General features: G+C 36.7%; 3 protein-coding genes across 5 annotated transcripts; 1 reads left to right on the top strand and 2 right to left on the bottom strand.

Annotated features, from left to right (window-relative positions):
* Positions 1 to 6,587: 6,587 nt before the first annotated feature.
* LOC8278284 (pentatricopeptide repeat-containing protein At1g08070, chloroplastic) lies at positions 6,588 to 8,940 on the top strand. The gene has a single exon (XM_015726070.3). It carries the CDS (start codon positions 6,682 to 6,684, stop codon positions 8,779 to 8,781), a length of 2,100 nt encoding a protein of 699 aa, XP_015581556.2. The 5' UTR covers positions 6,588 to 6,681; the 3' UTR covers positions 8,782 to 8,940.
* Positions 8,941 to 9,440: 500 nt separating this feature from the next.
* On the bottom strand, positions 9,441 to 13,426 carry LOC8278285 (serine/threonine-protein kinase STY13). Its single transcript, XM_002511273.4, has 6 exons — positions 11,998 to 13,426; positions 11,594 to 11,726; positions 11,253 to 11,448; positions 10,359 to 10,483; positions 10,057 to 10,215; positions 9,441 to 9,911 (listed from the first exon to the last, which is right to left on the bottom strand). The coding sequence occupies exons 1-6, from the start codon at positions 12,126 to 12,128 to the stop codon at positions 9,600 to 9,602; spliced, it is 1,056 nt and encodes a 351-aa protein (XP_002511319.1). The 5' UTR covers positions 12,129 to 13,426; the 3' UTR covers positions 9,441 to 9,599.
* Positions 13,427 to 13,598: 172 nt separating this feature from the next.
* On the bottom strand, positions 13,599 to 17,226 carry LOC8278286 (protein JOKA2). Of its 3 annotated transcripts, XM_015725124.3 has the most exons (8): positions 16,943 to 17,226; positions 15,928 to 16,573; positions 15,525 to 15,825; positions 15,318 to 15,441; positions 14,970 to 15,221; positions 14,713 to 14,862; positions 14,076 to 14,630; positions 13,599 to 13,929 (listed from the first exon to the last, which is right to left on the bottom strand). In XM_015725124.3, the coding sequence occupies exons 1-8, from the start codon at positions 16,964 to 16,966 to the stop codon at positions 13,831 to 13,833; spliced, it is 2,151 nt and encodes a 716-aa protein (XP_015580610.1). In that variant the 5' UTR covers positions 16,967 to 17,226; the 3' UTR covers positions 13,599 to 13,830. The 3 variants fall into 3 exon arrangements, with proteins under 3 accessions (XP_015580610.1, XP_015580599.1, XP_015580604.1); XM_015725113.3 differs by having other exon boundaries at positions 15,525 to 16,573; XM_015725118.3 differs by having other exon boundaries at positions 14,970 to 15,218; positions 15,525 to 16,573.
* Between the last annotated feature and the right edge of the window lie 2,129 nt (positions 17,227 to 19,355).

Raw genomic sequence — 19,355 nt, 5'->3', positions numbered from 1 at the left:
GGATACAAATTTATAGACGTAAAAGCTTTGTAGCTTTTTCATTATTCTATAGAGATAAAGGTTGCATCTAATTCCTGTATCGTCTGTCAAATTGTGTAGATATCAGAATACTATCAACCGCAAGTTGGGTGGGAATCAATGCCAAGAAAAGAGGAGTGCACAGACGGTGATTCTTTGATGTTAATGTCGCGTGGGCACAGTGGATCTTAAAGCACAGAAAGTGGACTCATAATTTGATGGTACGGTGCTGCATTAAAAATAGGAAAAATCATTTTGACCAAATTCTCAAATATACCCTTATTTTTTAAAATATATCAATCTAATCCATTATCTTTGTGTTTCATATCAAATATATCCAAATTGGAAACAGCGTGTGTCATATCTAATATGGCATGTATGTGTCGTTACCTTAAACATATGTGTTATACAATTAAATTAGACTCAAAACTCACTGTTTTTAGCTTTAAATGATCCAAAAACAAACAAACATGTGGTTGTTCCAACAACACTGTTTCTTCTCCTTTTTTTTTTCAATCTAAATAAAATCTAGGGTTAGTTTTCTCTCCTATTTCATCTTCTTTCTTAAGTGCCTCTTCTTCTTGTCTTTGTCTCTCAAGCTCTAATTGTTTATTGCAAAATGCAAGGGGCTTCTTCATCAAACTCTGAAGTAAATCGTCAAGCTTATTTAACTAGAACTGAGGTATGCTTTTGTGAATGTGAGAGATCAGCAAAATTGATGATTTCAAGGACCGTGAATAATCCAGGACGTAAATTATAGGGTTTTTCTTACACTGAGGTAAGCTTTGTTATTCATGTTACGGTTACTCAATATGATAGGAAGATTGAACAAGTTGTGTAAATTTTGTATTTTTTTAGGGACGAAGCTGTGATTTCTTTAGGTGGCATGATGCTTGGGTGAATGAGAGGACATTGCTAGTCATCAACAAGCTAAGGCGCTTAAATGACAATTTAGAGAGTTTAGACACAAACTTCAGCAATGATGGAGAAATGGTTGGCAAAAGGGAGCTGTAGAAGAAAAATGCTTTGTTGAAAGAAAAGATTGAGAATATGAATGAGGCAACAACAAGAATGAGCTCCAAGAATATTAAGGATATCGAAAAGATGAAGGGAAGTTTGAACTTCTATAAAGTGGGCTTTTATGGTGTTATTGGGGCATTAATGTACAAGCTATATGCTTGAATTGGTGAGATGTGAACATGAGAAAGAGACAATTTATTTTGTTGGGTTATATTGGTTTAGGTAGGGTGGGTTTGAATGATGTAACTTGGTAGTACTTTTATATATTAATGCAATGAAGATTATGTTAGAATTTTTCCAAGAATCAAATTGGTTTGTTAAATTCTTTTGCATGAATATTGCAAGAATCCAATAACCTTGAGTTTCACAAAAAATCATGTAGTGCTAACAACAAATATGTGGAGCCATATGTTGAACACACATAAATATAGATTGACAACAAAAGATGGTACAAAATAATTAATGTCACACAAAAATAAGACATATAAACTTGTTTATGAAGTCAAATTCTCTGACTCAAAATAACTCTCAAAGTAAAAGACTTCAATTGTGTCTATATGTTGTCTACATTACACAACAGCATTAGGGCAACTTCTTAAACTTTTAGCAAGGCTTGGGCATGACGGTTGCCCATTTTGGATCACTAATATTGCATTGTTACTAGTATTTATGGTTGTTGTTACTGATGATGAAACCATTTTTCTTTTCCTTTTGTACAAGCTGAGGTATGACTTGTTGCACACCTTTGTAATAATCGGTCAAAGACATTTGCACTTTGACTTGGCTTTGATGCTGTGGAGGTTTGGCTAGGTGTTACTCCTTGATTCTGTTCAGATATGGTTGATGCCTTTGATCTTTCTTTGGTGGACTTAGATTGCCTTGTAGCAGCTTCTGCTTGTGTAGACTCACTTATGAATCTAACATTTGTTTCCCCTGGCATCTGCAACACATCTCACTAAAATCATAACACTTTAAGTCAAGAATAAAAACACAAACTAACAAAGTGATTATCAACTTACTCTAAGGTATATATTTCTCATCTCAATTGATATGTTAAAGCCATATCCTTTCCTAGCATGATTTCTCTCTTTTGCAATAGTCCTCTTGTCTATAATCTGAGCCACATTGGAAGGCATAAATTCTTCATTTCTAACATTGGACTGAGTTATTGCAGGTATCTGAGTCACATTGGCTTCCAGCTCGTAGGCATCTAGTTCTCCTTCTATTTTTCTATCATAATAAAAAACACAGAATGAACACCTTAAACATAATATAGACACCATTGTCACACATCTATTATATACTTGATATGTAGGTTTAGCTCTAGGTGGAGGTGGATTATCCTTTCTTGGGCACCTTCTTTTATTGTGTCCAAATTCATAAAAAATCTTGCATTGCATCCTAATTCCACGTCTGCTTAATTTATTGGAATCTCTTTCTTTCTCATTAGTAGAATTTTTCCTTTTTCTTTTTTATCTTCCAAGCATCCTTTTGAATGGAGGTGGGTGCAGTGGAGCTTCAGTTATCTCTTGCCACATCTTCCTTCCATTTAATGGTTCAAGAGCATATTAATATGCTTGTAAGTACATCTCCTTTTTGTAGCAGGCATCCATATAGCCATCAGCATTTTGCCTCAACCAATGTATAGAAAATTGCATGGATGCAAAGAATTCCAGTAAGTTGCCAAAACTGCATATGCATGTCCTATTGGCAGAGACACTACAAACTGATCATCCTCTACTTTAACTTGAAATTTATAATTTAAAGCTGGCTTAGGAATGCATACCTAGTTTCCCACTTTAATTTCTCAAGCTTCATTCTAATCCTTGGATAGAGCACATCCACACTATTTTTCATCAATTCAGAGTTGACCTTAATCTTTTCCATTAGAGCACCACTGATTTCTTCCAATATGTCAATAATATGCATCAATCTAGCCTTGCATATCCATCCATTAAAAGTCTCAATAATGTTGTTATCTACATTATCACATCTAGGCAGTGTTGATATGTATGCTTTACAAAAAACCCTTGGATCTATAGACACAAACACTTATTCTACTTCAGGATCAACTTTTTTAAGCACTTTCAAGTTCTCATTAAATTGTGCTTCATAAGTGTTGTAGACAGTTTTCTAGAAAATCTTTTTCAGTTCAAGTCCATTATGAATCTTCTTCTAATTTGCATAAATGTAGGGTGCACAGTTTCTTATTTTTGCATGTGGGACCATATCTTGTAATACTTTCATGAGCCCCTATCAATTGACAGATTATGTAAGAACCAAAGTAATACAAAGAAGATATAAATAATACAAATATAAAACTTGAAATGCACCTTAACTTCTGTTGATCACTAATGAAGGACCAACCTACTCCTATATCAATCATCAAATTATTGGCCAATCATATTAGAAACTATCTCTAATTGCTTTCATTCTCTACCAACACTACTGCCCAACCAATGGAGTATTTTTGGTTATTCCTATCACGATCAATTGCACTCAAAATGGCACCTCCAAAATTGTCTTTAGAAATGCACCATCCAAAGATATCGTAGATCTACAACCTTGCATAAAACCTTTTCTTAACCCACTGAAACATATATATACAATCCTTGAAATACACATTTATCACCTTCCATGTTACATTCTAGTTCAAAACAGCCTTCTCTATCCACTCGTTTCAATTCATGCACATAAGATCTCAGTCTAGTATAGTGAGGTTCTACTGATCCCCTAAGCTTCTCCAATGCTAGCTTCTTTACTCTATAACATGAGCATGATGACACTTTCAATGCATACTTTTTCATCAAATCAGATTCCATTTCAGTAATAGTATAATTGAGCTTATTCCTGAACTCATTTAAAAACTCATCAGCTAGCCACTTTGTAGTTGCCATTTTATTCCTTTACACTCTAGCATAGTTATGGTTAGGTGTAACATTCCTAACCATGAAATTCTTCTCTCCAGGCATATTAAAAGCATAAACCCTCCACATATAACTTTCCTTATATCTTGCTTCCATCCTATATTTTTTAGTCCTTTTTCACCACACATGGTACCCATTTACTATGGCATAATTTTGTATTGCTCCTCTAAACTGCTTTGCATTAGTAAATTTCATACCAGCTACAAATTGTAAGTCTCTATGATTGCATTTGGGACTATAAATAATTTTTTCTTTCTCCTTTTCTTATGTACAAACCAATCATCTTCATCACTGTCACTCCCATTACCATCCACCCTACCATTACTACTAGCCCCCATAAAAACAACATCTTTCCCTTTTTGCTTATCTAAACCTAACCCAATGCCATTATCAACTACAATCTTTCTAAAGCTCTCCAGATTTTATTTAGTAATAAGGTACTCTTCATCCACATCTGAATCAGGAATATCAGATGATAGACTGTCTTCATTATCACATTCCTCACTAACAGGGATGTAATCTTCATCCTCAATAAATTCTTCATTTTCACCTACATGCTTCACTACTTTAGATTCTATTTCATTCTCATTTTTAAAGACAACAAGTTCCTATTCATATGTCTTCTCATTATGGTCTTTATCAATATTCATAGTTGAACCTTGCTCACAGTTAGGACTAATATTAACAATTTCAGCATACACTTTCAAAAAATCATGGTCTAGACCTTCTGCATACATCTTTTTACACTCTTTTTTGGTTTCAACAAACACTAACCTTAGCTATTTCCCAGTAGGAGTCCATCTCTTAGGGGGTTCATAAGCAACACTCAAGAAATGAATATACCCTAGCGCTTTCACTATCTCTTCTATATCATCCATAGTGAAACTAGTAATGCCTCTAAGAGTTACACTAGTCCCACCCACATACTTCACTATAAGATTACTAACTAAAGCCCCACGATGGTAAAATTCTATAGAAATGCTGCATAAAAGATAGACACAGTAAATATAACAAATTACATTTAATTTAGTTATTAATCAACCTATGCAGCAAAATGTAATAACTAATTTTAAACTTAATTCACACTATTTTAGACCTAATATTTGAATTTCACATGCCACATGCATATGCTTTTTAATGTATACCTAATATATAAGATTCCCACTTACATTGCCCTACCCATTAACACATTAATATTATTAAACTATGCTTGCCTTCTTTGTCGCTTTTTCGCAGGAGCCATTTTTCGAGGGACCACAGCAAACCACAGGCTTCAAAAAGTTTTGACAATAATAGGGGACAAAAGAAGAAAGGGAATGCTTTAGGAAAGGGGACCAAGGGAACAATGGCATAAAATATTTCTTTTGTCATTGTCTATCAAGTGCCGAAAATCCTAAAATTTAGAAAAGGAAAAAAATGTTAAATTTCTACTAAAATTTGTTGTTCAGTAACGGTAAATTCTTTTCTTTTTCTTATTAAACCAAGCTAAAAAAGTTGTCATTGCATTTATCTTTTTTTCAGGTCAATTAAAGCTCAAAACAGTGAGTTTTGAGTCTAATTTAATTGTGTTCCACATATGTTTAAGGTAACGACACGTATACATACCACATCAGATATGGCACACACCGTTTCCAGCTTGGGTATATTTGACATGAAACACAAAGATAATGGATTAGATTGATATATTTTAAAGGTCGGGATATATTTAAAAATTTGGTCAAAGTCCATGGTAGATAAGATGGTTTTTTCTTAAGAAATATCATCATCTTAAGTGGTAAATACCTAAATCTGATTTAGATGGATGTACATTGTGGAGCTTGGTCAACATGTCATTATCTAGCTTCTAACACCGACATCTAATTTTCTTTTTCTTTCTCTGGAAATTTTGATTTGGAGTTTATCTATCTTTACTTTAGCTATAAGGTTTAGATATGTTTATGTCGTTTTAAGTGTTGTTGCGGTGTGTAAATGTTTGTATTCTTGAATGGAGATTGAAAGAAATGGATATTGTTTAATATATTTTTATTGATATATTAAATAAAAATATATTACAGATATACTTTTATAACACTCAAAATAAGTTGTTAATCTTTCAGCAAATTACAAGGTTTATAAACCTGAATTTTGTAGTCCATTAAAGGTGCTTTGTTATCCTCTTCAGATTTTTTAGGTTCCTTAAACAATCATTATGTTTATAATACCAGTTTATTTACTTTTCACTAAAAGGATAAAATCTGATTGAGATAAGCGGGGGCAAATGTCACTCGGATAATAGAAAGCATCTGCTGCCTAATATCCTTCCTAACAAAAGATTGTTTAATTATGTGGGTGAAGGTCTACCAAGTTGCCTAGTTTATGATGGGAATCTGAGTAGGCCAGCAAAAGGTTGTTTAATTATGTCGTTGAAGTTGCCTAATTTATGATAGGAATCTAATGTAGGCAAAGCTTAAACTCTTTGAACCCATCCTCGTTTTAAGTATGCACTGTACTAAAAAGTTTGTAAAAAAATGAAATTATTATTACTGTTTTCTTTTGAGAATGTTTTTAGCTTATTATTTATTAATTAAAACGGCTATATCCGCATTAAGAAAAAATGCACTAAGATGGAGAAATCATAAATTAAATTTGCATTAGAAAAGAAAAGAAACGATGCCGCTTGATAGGTTGTCGCTAACCGTATTTTAAATGTTCCCATAATTAAAACAACCACACAAAAATGGCTTCTGCTACACTTGCTCAATTTCCCGCCAGTATTCTCACTCCTATATCCACCGTTACTCAATTCCCGGATAACCCGAAATCCCTAATTTTACAACAATGCAAAACAATCAAAGACCTAAAACAAGTCCACGCCCACCTCCTCAAAACTCGCCGCCACCTCGACTCTACAGTCACCGAGAACCTTCTAGAATCCGCCGCTATTATCCTCCCCGCCACCACCATGGAATACGCACTATCCATTTTCGACAATATTGATGGCCCCGATTCTTCAGCGTATAATATCATGATAAGGGCCTTCACTTTGAAGCGCTCTCCTCAAAAAGCCCTTGCCTTTTTCAAACAAATGCTTGAAGAAGCAGTGGCGTTTGATGAATTCACTTTCCCTTGTACTCTAAAAGCTTGTTCTAGGTTGCGTGGCAGAAAAGAGGGGAAACAGATTCATGCCCAGATTGTGAAATATGGTTTTGGGTCTAATTGTATTGTTTTGAACACTTTGATTCATATGTATGCAAATTGTGGTGAAATTGAGATCGCGAGGAACATGTTTGATGGAATGTCTGAGAGAGATATTTTTGCATGGAATTCAATGTTTTCAGGATATGTTAAGAGTGGTTATTATGAGGACACTGTGAGGTTGTTTGAGGAAATGAGGGAATTGGGTGTTGGGTTTAATGATATTACCTTAATTAGTGTTCTGGCGGCTTGTGGCAGATTGGCTGATGTAGAATTGGGAGAGTGGATCGCTAAATATGTAAGGGTGAATGGGCTTGATAGAAATATGAATTTAGTAACTGCTCTAGTTGATATGTATGCAAAATGTGGTGAGGTGGATAAAGCACGAAGATTGTTTGACCAAATGGATGGAAGAGACGTTGTTGCTTGGAGTGCTATGATTTCTGGTTATAGTCAAGCTAGGAGATGTCAGGAGGCGGTTGATCTTTTTAATGAGATGCAGATGGCAAATTTAGATCCCAATGAGGTTACTATGGTCAGCGTACTCTCTTGTTGTGCTGCCCTTGGAGCATTAGGGACTGGAAAATGGATTCACTTGTATATTAAGAGGAAGGGGATGAATCTCACTGTCACACTTGGAACAGCATTGGTAGACTTTTATGGGAAATGCGGACTAGTAGATAGTGCAATTGAAGTGTTTCAACTGATGCCCGTGAAAAATGTGTACTCCTGGACAGCGCTAGTTCAGGGTCTTGCTAATAATGGACAAGGAAAAAGGGCTCTTGAGTACTATCAGTTGATGCGGGAAAGTAATGTGGAACCAAATGATGTTACGTTCATTGGAGTTCTTTCTGCATGTAGTCATGTAGGTCTGGTTGATGAGGGTCGAGAATTTTTTGACAGTATGAGTAAAGAGTTTAGCATTCAACCAAGGATGGAACACTATGGTTGCATGGTAGATATCCTTGGTAGAGCTGCATTGATTGAAGAGGCTTATCTTTTCATAAAGAAAATGCCGATACCTGCCAATGCTGTTATATGGAGAACATTGCTGGCTTCTTGCAGAGCTCATAAAAATGTTGAAGTGGGAGAAGAAGTAGTGGAACATCTTGTCAGTTTGGAGCCCATGCATAGTGGTGATTACATTCTGTTGTCCAATATATATGCATCGGTTGGCAGGTGGGAGGATGCAATGAGGACTAGGAATCATATGAAAGAGAAGGGAATCAAGAAAACACCAGGTTGTAGCTTGATTGAGTTGGAAGGAGAAACATATGAGTTTTTGGCTGAAGATAATGCACGTTCAATGAAGGAAGTTTATACTGCGAGTGAAGAAATGATGGAACGAATCAAGTTAGCCGGATATGTTCCCAACATAGCAGATGCAAGGCTAGATGCAGAAGAAGATGATAAAGAAGCTGCAGTGTCCCATCATAGTGAGAAGCTGGCTATTGCATTTGGTCTTATTAAAACTCCTCCTGGAACTACAATCAGAGTAGCAAAAAATCTCAGAGTGTGTACAGATTGCCATAATGCAGCAAAAATAATATCAAAGGTATATAATAGAGAAATTATTCTCAGGGATCGAAATCGCTTCCACCACTTCAAAGAGGGTTTATGTTCCTGCAATGACTACTGGTAAAAAAGTGGACTGGTCTGTAGCCTGTCAAAGTGGACTAATCAGTTTATCACTTAACAATGGAATTCATTTGGTTAGTCAATTATGGTTCTGCTAGTCCTGTACACGTTTTGATGATAATGAATGAACCCGATTTTGAATGAATCTGGTTTTTCCAGCCAATGCATCTCCCTTTGAATCAGATGGAAGTTCAGTTATGTCTTATACTAAAAAAATGCAACTGTACACGCCAGGTTTATTTTTTGATGTGTGGACAGAGTGCATGTGTCAGACAAGTTCATATGGTAAGAGGGATTAAGACATGAGATGAAAGTAATATTAAAAGTCCTAATTAAGCAACGGTTAGCCAATCCCAAATCTAAAGGTCTCTTCCTTTCGTGCACACAGAAGAAACAAGAGATACCAGTTTACAAGTTTGGAGACAGTTCGCCCTCCGTTCTTCTCACATGAAACCTTTTCATCCTTGCTCTATTCATTTCTTCTGTGTTCTTGTAACAAAATTTGGAGTTGGTTTTCTCTTACACATTTAGATCATATACACAATGAGCCATAATCACAAACCTGTAGTTCATGTCAGAGTTATCTTCTCAGCATTATGATGGTATGAGGTGAGTAGATATAGCAGCAGCATCAGATAAGTCCAGTGCAGCACCTCCAACGAATAATAAAAACGTGAGTTTATTAATTTAACTATTTAAGCTGTTAACAAGGCATACACCTCTCTCCTGAGACTAAATCCTACTGTCTACCAATCTCCCTCCAACCACATTGGAACTTATGGGAGGACGAGGGTTGCAGTCATTTGTGTTGCTATTAAGGGATTAATAACACTGTTTGAAGCAGAAGAAGAGACCTTTTGGCTGGTTTTCCATTTTTGCTTTGGGGGTTTCCCCAGTATCATGTACTGCCATCAAGGAGCTTGTACCCGGAGATTCTGGTGGCAAGAATGTGTTCTCAGAAGTGAAAATTCGATGAGGAATGGCTGGTTCAGGAGGCGCAATAACAGCAAGATGATTAAGGAGCATATGGATTATCTGGCTAAAATTAGGTCGAGTATTTGGGTCTTCCTTCCAGCACGAAGTTAGAATAATTGACAATTCCTCTGGGAGGTCTTCAGCACTAGGCCTCACATTCTGCAACAGTGGAATCCATTTCTCAAGTTGTGGATTGTGTTTTAACAGTTGAAAGGCAGCAGAGATTTACTGCTAAAGTGAAAAGAAATCTAAAAAAAAAAAGGGTAGAAGATAAAGATATTAAGACTATAATTGAAATAGTTACCTTAAAAGCCGCTGCATATGCTGCTTGGAGATTTGACATGCCTTCAAATGGCAACTTGTTATGTAAGAGCTCCCATAACACAATTGCAAAGCTATAAGCATCCACTTTATGGTTGTAATGCTTCTTTTCTCCCTGCCTTAATGTTACAGTGCTGTACAACTGCCATCAAATAGTGAAACAAACACTATTCAGGAAGTGGTTGCTGAGAGAGAGAGAACAAAAATATAAAGGAGAAACATTTCTTTCTGAACATGAAATTTAAAAGAAAAAATAAAAAACAACTTATGCCTTTAATCAAGTACCTCAGGTGCCATCCAACGGTATGTTCCTGTTTCAGCAGTCATCATCTCTGTTAATGACTCTTCTCTTGCCAAGCCAAAATCTGCTAGTTTGACAGTTTTGTGATCCGCAGTCAAGAGCAAGTTCTCTGCAAATAATGAGCGTTTGAACTTATAACATGGAAGTTACAGGCCACATGAATCTTAGAGGAGTTATTACAGTGTCTAATTTGATCCAATTTTTTCAACACTACTGTCATAAAACCTATTAAATAATTGTTAAGGGATTGGTAGCATGGATTTTCGTTTCAGTGGTGGGACCTAAAGCTTGAAAAGCATATAGGCATGGCTCCAAATGCTTAAATAAGCATAACTAAATTAGCAAAACAAGATTTTAGTAGTGACAGAATAGAAACATACTTAGCTTGCTAGCTTCAAAAACCTATTCTTTTTAGAAATAATTTCCTGCCTCCCACCGTCCCACATCAGACATTAAATGCTTTATACCAGTAACTCTGCTACATTTACTCAAGGTATTATGGGTGGATCCTAAGCAGATATGAAATAGTAACATAAAGCGCTAACAAGCATCCACACTCCAAGAAGATATGAAATTCAACAAGATTTTCACAATAGACGAATTTAGTAAAGGTTATATTAAGGGGCTAGATTTTAAAAAAAGAAAAGAAAGAAAAAAATCCTCCATGTTAATGGGTGTCTCACAGAATCCAAAATATATAGTTGGCATGAGCTGCTTTAGTAATCTGCAAGCAGTAAGAGGCGCATACCCAAAATATGTTGATTGGTCAAAGCTTCTGTGATTGCCAGAAGCGGAAAGAAATAAATTATTAAAATCTTCTAGTCTATGCAATGTACCCAGTACCTACTCTGGATAACATTGTATGTTCTTAGAATTACCTGGTTTAAGATCACGGTGTATGATCCCATGGGAATGCAGGCATTCCATAGCACGAGCAATGTCGAGAGCAAAACCAATGGCAACACGGGTTTCTAAGCACCTTGGCCGCATATTCAGCAAGTATTTTCGCAACGTTCCTCCTGATAAAAGCTCAGTGACTATAACCATTACAGGTTCCTTGCAGGCACCAACGAACTGTGGAAGCACAAGGTTTCAGCATTTAATGTTAGCAATTAACACAATGATGTGTCTTTCTTTTTCTTTGTATTGTCAACAGTTGAACATTCTGCCACTTATTCGATAAGGACACCTATTCCAAAAGCCTTAATGCGAATCTCACCTTCACTAAATTCTTATGCTGGACCCTTGATAACATTGCAACTTCTCTGGCAAATCGCGCTTCTCTCTTTGAGATCTCCTCTGGAGTTTCTCCTTTATGAACAATTTTGACGGCAACAGTCTGGTTTTTATATCTGAAGCAAATCCCACCAAGTTGAGTGAGTAAACATAAACAGGCACCAAACTATTAAATTAAGCATCGGAAAGAAGTCCAATCTCAGTTCCATTCTTGATTGCTAAGATTCAAGTCCATGAATGGTTAATCATTCACCAAGTTTGGGGTATGCAGAAATAGTCAAAATATGGATACAAAATACAAGTAAAAGAAATAAATCTGTTCAAAAGTTCTCGATTAGACTTGCAGAAGAAAAAAGAATTTCTAATCGAAAAGAGTTTCAAACTTACTTTCCTTCGTACACTTTGGCATGAGCTCCCTCTCCAATCCTTGGACCAACAAAAAGGTGTTTTGGGTCAATGAGCCATTTAGCATCCAATTTGACCTCATCAGGTGAGTAAAACCTATTCCCGGATTCCATGTTTCTAAAAGAAGAAAGCTTTCAACATCTATATCTCCTCAAAAAATCAACTTGTCTAATCTTTGATCACCCATTTCGTACTAAAATCACATATAATAATACCTCAACGAGGAAAAAGCATTGAAAAGCTCATTCAAATATGTTAAATGGATAAGCTGACAATGGAACAGAGAAGCAACCAAAACATGCTCTGTGATACGTTGTGCAAATAACCACATCTCAAGACCAAAAATCAGATATGAAAAATCATAGATTTATGGTGTACATATCCTTTAAGAAAAGCAAAAGAATCCCACATGTGACATGGGAAGATTGAGGCATTAAAAAAGCAAGAAATAGAGCTCAAAGGCCAAAGAGGTTTCCTTATAAATTCATGGGGAGAAGAGAAGAATCTCCCCAGAAAGGGGAAAAGGAGTTGAGAGAGCCAATGGACAGAAACTCAACTAAATAATATATTATAATATAATTTTAATTGTTTTTCACAAAAATTCCATGACCCACTAAAGAAGTTAGTTAAATGGAGGAATGGGTTTTAGAGTTTATATTTTTTTTCCTAAAATCTTTGCTTGTACAGAACTTCACTCTTGATCTACAGACAAAATCATGGAGGTGATTGCGTCTGTTCAATAAAGTACAGACTATAGACTGGAGAGAGAAAAGAGATATTTGTGAATCATATAATAGAAGACTGTGGGAGCCATAAACTAATAAAGAGCACATGGAAACTGATCTCTGTCAAACATGGGGGAACAATAGGAGATGCCCACACTACCTCCTATTTCTTTGTTTTAATTGTCTTTATTATTTTACCTCATAAAATAAATCTCCACTTAATTTGTCTTGAATTTAATATTTTTTTTTTTTTTTTTTTTTTACGATTTTACCTAATACAACATCTAGGTAAATTGTTGAGCAAAACATATATTCCCACGTTATTGTTTTAAAAATAAACGTCACTACTTTATCTTTACATTTTACATTTTGAGAGAGCATCTAGATCGAAATTTAATAATGATGACAAATGTGTTAATAGTATAAGAACTTCTTAATAAAATATACGGAATGTAATAGACCAATGCGACTGAAAATGCATTCACGGTTGGCGGCCAAGAAAAAACCCTTGAATAAAGTGAAATAAGTAAGGCTGTAGAGCAATCCCAGAAATAATATTGAAAATGATAAGAGTTGAGTTGGGAACTTGAGATACAATAACAAATAATAGAAAAGCCTGAAGGACCACTTGCAGGCCTAAAGAGCCGACTAAATCAGAGCCTCAAAGTCTAAGACCTGAGCTTCTATCATCAGCCTTCACCAAGTGGACCCATATTCATTCACACACAAATACACAATGACTTCGCAGCAAACAGCACAAAACCAACGAGTAAGAAGCATTGTGTTTGTGGAGAACACCAGAGTTAGATTAATAATCGACATCGAATAAGTAGATTTAACAATCCACAAGGACAACAATAAATAAACAAGATCTATATATTTATATATATATAAACATATATCTATCCACAATATATAGCATAAATTATGTTCAGCAAGCATTCTCTGTCCCCACTACTAAAATGTCTACTTGCTCATCACCCCAGCCCATAATAGTCCAAAGGCGGTCAATAGTTATCACTATTTATTCATGATATAAAGACAAGGCAATCTATATTTGATTGTTTAGACAGGGATGAGGTGTATCACATTAAGCCTTCTCTCCAGTAAGGAGATCCATCACTACACCCTTGATACTCCCATTGTTCTTCTTAAGCAGCTTCCTGTTCATTTCCTCATTCCGGAAACCCTGCAGCCACAACACAAGACACAATCTGTAAGCCTCTGAACTCCGGTGCAATGAATTTTAAGAAAGACCAAGATTTAATGCAAGACAGATTTAATTTCAGAAGTAGAAGAGCAAAAATGACAATCCCGAGTGTTTGAAAACCTAACCATCTCCTGCAACTCTTCAAGAATTGGATCCCACTCAGAAACACCACAGAGATCATCCACCGATTGCTCCAAGTTGTAAGCATTGATCCTCAGGATCTCCTTATTCAAATCGACCTGCTTGAAGCCCATCTCTTCAAGTTCTTTGAGAAGAGACTCCTCAAAGACATCCTTCTCATCTGTCTCCTCGGGTGATGTTGGAACATCCACAGCAGGAACGGTTTTGGAGGGCCCTGCTCCAGACAAGTCTACAATAGGATATAACACAGAAGGGGAGGCCTGTCGGGAAGCAGGGTTTGAAACACCATTACCAACTAACAAGGAATTATTTATTGGCAAATTAAGTTCCTGGTCCTTCTCTGGCCGTTCAACCTCAACCATGGGCTTTACTGGCACTGCTGATGAAGAACTGGAAGGCTCCATAATCCCACTATCGGTAACTGGCTGAACATTCACATCTATAACATCCCGGCATTTAGAGACAGAGCAGTCAGGGGGAAAATTCAAGTTCAAGCCTCGAACTCCATCAGGAACAGAGTATTTCGTGGAAGCATCAACCTGAAAGGACAAATATAAAATGCCATGTTATGTACCTCCTGAAAGGCTGAAAGTTAAGGTGAGTGCTAAAAATGAAAATTACATTGATAAGAACCCAGACGCGTTGTCCAAATTTTGTTCCTGATGGGGATGCCATCTTCCAACATGATAAATATCGGCCAGGTAAGTCAGGTGAAATAAAATCAACTGCAATATCAATTTCCCCATCCACAGGCAAACCATCTGCAGGAAGCTGGAAGGAATTGATGAAACCAATATCTGAAGATATGAGTCTCACAGTCTACAAGAAATAAACAAAATGAAAAAGAAAAATAGCAGGGTAAGGGGTGAGGATGGTACCTCTAATTCAGCAGAATATGCACAACTGAACTTGTTTCCCTCAGTCCACACAAGCCGTGATCCCTGAGGCCAAGCAACGGTGCCACTATTGCGCAACCGCCAAATCTTGGTAAATGGAGTGGATGGAGCCATTACAGTACCATCTAATACATTCACATCCATAACGAAGTGGCTATCCAGCAGCTTACCCCATAATGGCTTTGGTCCAAAGGGTTTCATGATATCTGTTGGTAAGGAGCTGACCCAGTACTTCTGGTAGAGAAATCACAGAAAAGCAAGTCAATAAAAGAATTCAAGCAGTGGATTAAATAAACCATACAACACATATATCATGGGACGTATATATACAGGATCCTGTAACCCCTTGAATGAATGTGGACGTCGGTAAGACACTGGCCTGGCTATCATAATGTAGTCAGCTTCATTACCCATTTCCGAAAAGCATATGCTGCAGAGATCATAATCCTCTCGTCTACATAAACAAGGGAAAGAAATCAGTACTTTATCAATATTATGTTTACAAGCAGGGAATAAGTACTTCAATATACTCCTCACACTTTGGACTTGTACCGAAGTCCAGTAATCGGATGAACCCCACAGCCATCACACTGAACACCTCTATGAAACATGCCAACCACACCATCATTGCGACCACTGCTCTTCTTAAACGGAGTAACTCGAGGCAGTACAGAAGGAGGTGCAGATAAGTCATTTGCCACAGGCATTCCACTAAATGGGCATTCATTACCAAAAGGCCTTACTGATGCAGAAGTATCTAAGAGTGCCCCAATTTTAACAGGCATACTTGGACGACCAAAATTCTGTTTCTTATTTTTTTTCCTGTTATCACCATCAACTGTTTGTTTAAAGTTATTAGTTGCGCATCCAGATAGAAAGGAATCACAAGGAGGATCGAGATTCAAATCAACAGGAGCAGGGACAGGTGTGATGGGCATACCAACATCTCTAGTCACATTTTCAGCTCTCAACTCCCGGCTGGTTCCACTATTGGTAGCATTTGGCATAGTAGGACCCGCTGAACTCACTGGGTTTTCCACAGTCCCGAAATATGTGCTTGCACTAGCACCAGTTTGAGGCTGCTGGGCTGTATTCAAGAAGGACTGTCCCATTTTTGAAACGCAATCAACAAGATCAGCAACCACAGAATTAGAACAAGCAGCCTTTGAAGCCAAGTCAAGAGATAACTTTGAAAGAGCCTCACGTAATGGCTCTGGCACAGATTTCAAAATATCAGCAACACCACCGTTTAAGTTCGGCAACGGGCTTTGGCCCCTAGGAGATCTCATGTGTGTAGAAGTACCACAGGATGATTTAGCATTAGATGTAGCAAATTTATCATTTTTAAGCTGCACATCCACTCTCAAAAATTTCAAACTTTGATTCATAACATCAACCAAATCATCGTCATCGACAAGCGTAACTACATCCCCATCTTCGTCAACATAAGTTAATATAAAATCAGCATCAGAAGGGAAGTTAAAAAGACCAAGGATCTTTGCCCTCAATCCACTCAAGTCGAGATCAAGTAGTCCATTTTCATTAATGGGAGCATTGAAACGCCTCAGTGTATCACCACACTTAGCCTGAAGCAACAAAAATGAGAGCAGAAATAGAATAAGTACGCGTTTACAGCTACACAAATAATCAATTGGACTATCTAACAAACACACACATATAGACAGTAAACACAAAAGCTCGAATTAGCTCTCAAATTTAATAACCAATCCATGATTACATTACAACAAAAGTAAAGTTCAAAGCCTTAACATGCATACTAAAAAAGAGAGTATATAATCAAAATATACAGTCCCAATTTCACCTCCTCACCGTTAAAATCGAGGATGAAACTACAGAGCCAGCAAAATTTTAAAAAACAAAAACAAAAAGCAAAAAGCATATGACGAAATGAAGTAAAAGAAAAGAATTTAAAGAAAAAAAAAACAAACACTGACCTTGATCACCAGAGTAGACTCCATAACTTCGAAAGAAAGGCGTCCCAGCAAGCCGCGCGAAAGCAAAGGCAAAAGCAAAAATCGAAAGGAACACTAAACCTAAAACTAACAAATTTTAAGGGTTTATATCTTGTTTTGGGATTTGGTAGAATGAAATAAGAGAAGAATGATTCAAAACGAAGAAACCTAAAACTCTCAGAATTGCACTCCAAAGCGTACCTGTAAGCCGCTTTTAGCGTGAAAAGAAAGGAGTTTGTGAAATTTCGCTAATTGTGGGTTTTGTGATATCTTTTTGTTCATTTATATAATTTTCTAAATGGCTTGTTGGATAAGAAAAATAAATTGTATATTCTTTTTCATTTATTTATTTCTATTAATTGTAACCTGCTTCATTAAGGAATCGATCCAGGATCCGCTCATCTTTATCGTCATCATTCGATTCAGTTCAGTGAGAATGAGACTATGGTTTTAACCGTGGACTGCAATCGTGGAGATAATTTAGTGGTTGATAATGGAATGTCTACAGTTGTAGGGTGTGAATAGAGTAGCGTCACTATTCCATATATCAACGAAAATATATGAAAATTTACCCTCTAGTTTTCTTTTTTATATAAAAGTTAAGTGGTATTTTTCTAGATATTTGTAATATTAAAGTACTAGCAATTAAATTCTAACATACTAATATAATTGGAAATGTATTAATTTTCTAATAATAATATCATTTTAATATTTAAAATATTTATTTTTATTAGATAATTTTTGACATTAATTAACTAATTATTATTCCACCGAAATATAAAAGATAATTAATTTGAAAGGCCTGAAACTTTTTAATATAAAAAAATAATTTATTTTTTATGATATTTTAATATTTTAAAAATTAAAATATTAATAATTGCATTCAAATTATTAATATTATTAATTAAATAATTATAAATTATTCATTTATGTAACACCCGGAATTTTTTTTTATATATTTAATAGTGAGTTTTTATTTAAGTTAATTTTAGCTTTATTTTTATTCAAGTAAACTATTTGAGAAATGATTATATTTTGGTTATTCAAATTTTCCCAAATGCATATTTATATAAATAAAATTATATATTGGAAAATTATGATAGAAATTGTAAGGGATGTTTTTATAAAAGAATTTTGAGAAAATTGGTATTATAATTGATTAGTAGTATTAAATTTTGAGTTGGAAATTGATTATTTAATTTAATTGTGTATAGGATTTAATTGGAGGATTATTTTGGAATAAGGATTAAAAGTATAATTTTATTTTTGTGAGGGTTTAATGGAAATTTGTGAGTTTGGTATTTTCGTAAATAAATATGTCGGTCAGGGGTATTTTTGTAATTGTATATTTTCAATAATTCGGATTTGGCCCAAATTAAATAGCTAGGGGCTTAATTGAAAGGCTAAAAAGAAGTTTGGGGGTCAAATTGGAATTATGCAGGATGAAATTGTAAGTAATTAAGGAAGTTGAGGGACCAAATTGTAATAAGGAAAAGTTTGGGGGCCTAATGTCGATATTGAAAGAAATGGAATCGGGGAGAGAGAAAGGAGATCGGGAGAGAGAGAGAGGGCGATGGCCGAAGAAGAAGGGGAGGAAGGCGGCGGCGTCCGGCGTCGGTGACGAGCTCCGGGGGCGCGGAGCGGCGTGCGCTGGCGAGCGCAGCGGCGGCGGCAGCAGCGGTAGCGTGAGGCGGCGAGAATCGCGCGTGTGGCAGCGGCTTCCAGGCGTGTTTCCGGCCGTTTCCGGCGTTGTTGGCGGCCGAGTTGGGTGGCGATCGGCTCCTCTCGGCGAGAGCTTTCTTTTGGCAGCAGCGGCGACGCCAGTGGTGGCCGGAAACGAAAGATCCGGTGGAGAGAGAAAATGGTGGCAGCCGGCGTTTTTGGTCTTTTCCGGCGAGCTCCGGCGGAGGATGGATGATCGGAGGATGTATCCCGACTCTCCTCATCTCAAGCTTCGCGATGGCACCGGTTTCGTGGCGATCGGGGTTCGTTTGCAAATCGACGGCCGTGATCGTCCGCAAATCTCTCCGGATGATCGGGTGTCAGATCGGAAAATCGGAAGCGGGGATCGTCCTCAGCTCGTCGTTGTGAGTCCGATGGTGTGTTCGAATCGTCGATCGGACTCCGGCGGCCGGAGGCGAGTCGACCGAGCGATCGAGCGTCTCGGTAATTTTCTCTGGCCGTTGATCTTAGAAATCCTTGATTTTAAAATTTGTGTTTATTGGATGGTATTGAGTATTTGATGATTTTATGAGTCAAAAATAATTGTCTGTCAGTTGCCTGCCTTGTGTTTTGTGCTATGTGGCGGAGTCGGGAAATAATGAAGTTTGGGGACCCGACTCCCGTTGTTTAAATTGTTGGATATTTGGAGTGTTTTTCTGGCAGGTCCTGGACC

Source organism: Ricinus communis, chromosome 4, assembly GCF_019578655.1.
Source record: "Ricinus communis isolate WT05 ecotype wild-type chromosome 4, ASM1957865v1, whole genome shotgun sequence".
NCBI lineage: Eukaryota > Viridiplantae > Streptophyta > Magnoliopsida > Malpighiales > Euphorbiaceae > Ricinus > Ricinus communis.
Note: the sequence above shows the minus strand (reverse complement) of the source record. Positions and strands in the feature narration are given on the sequence as shown.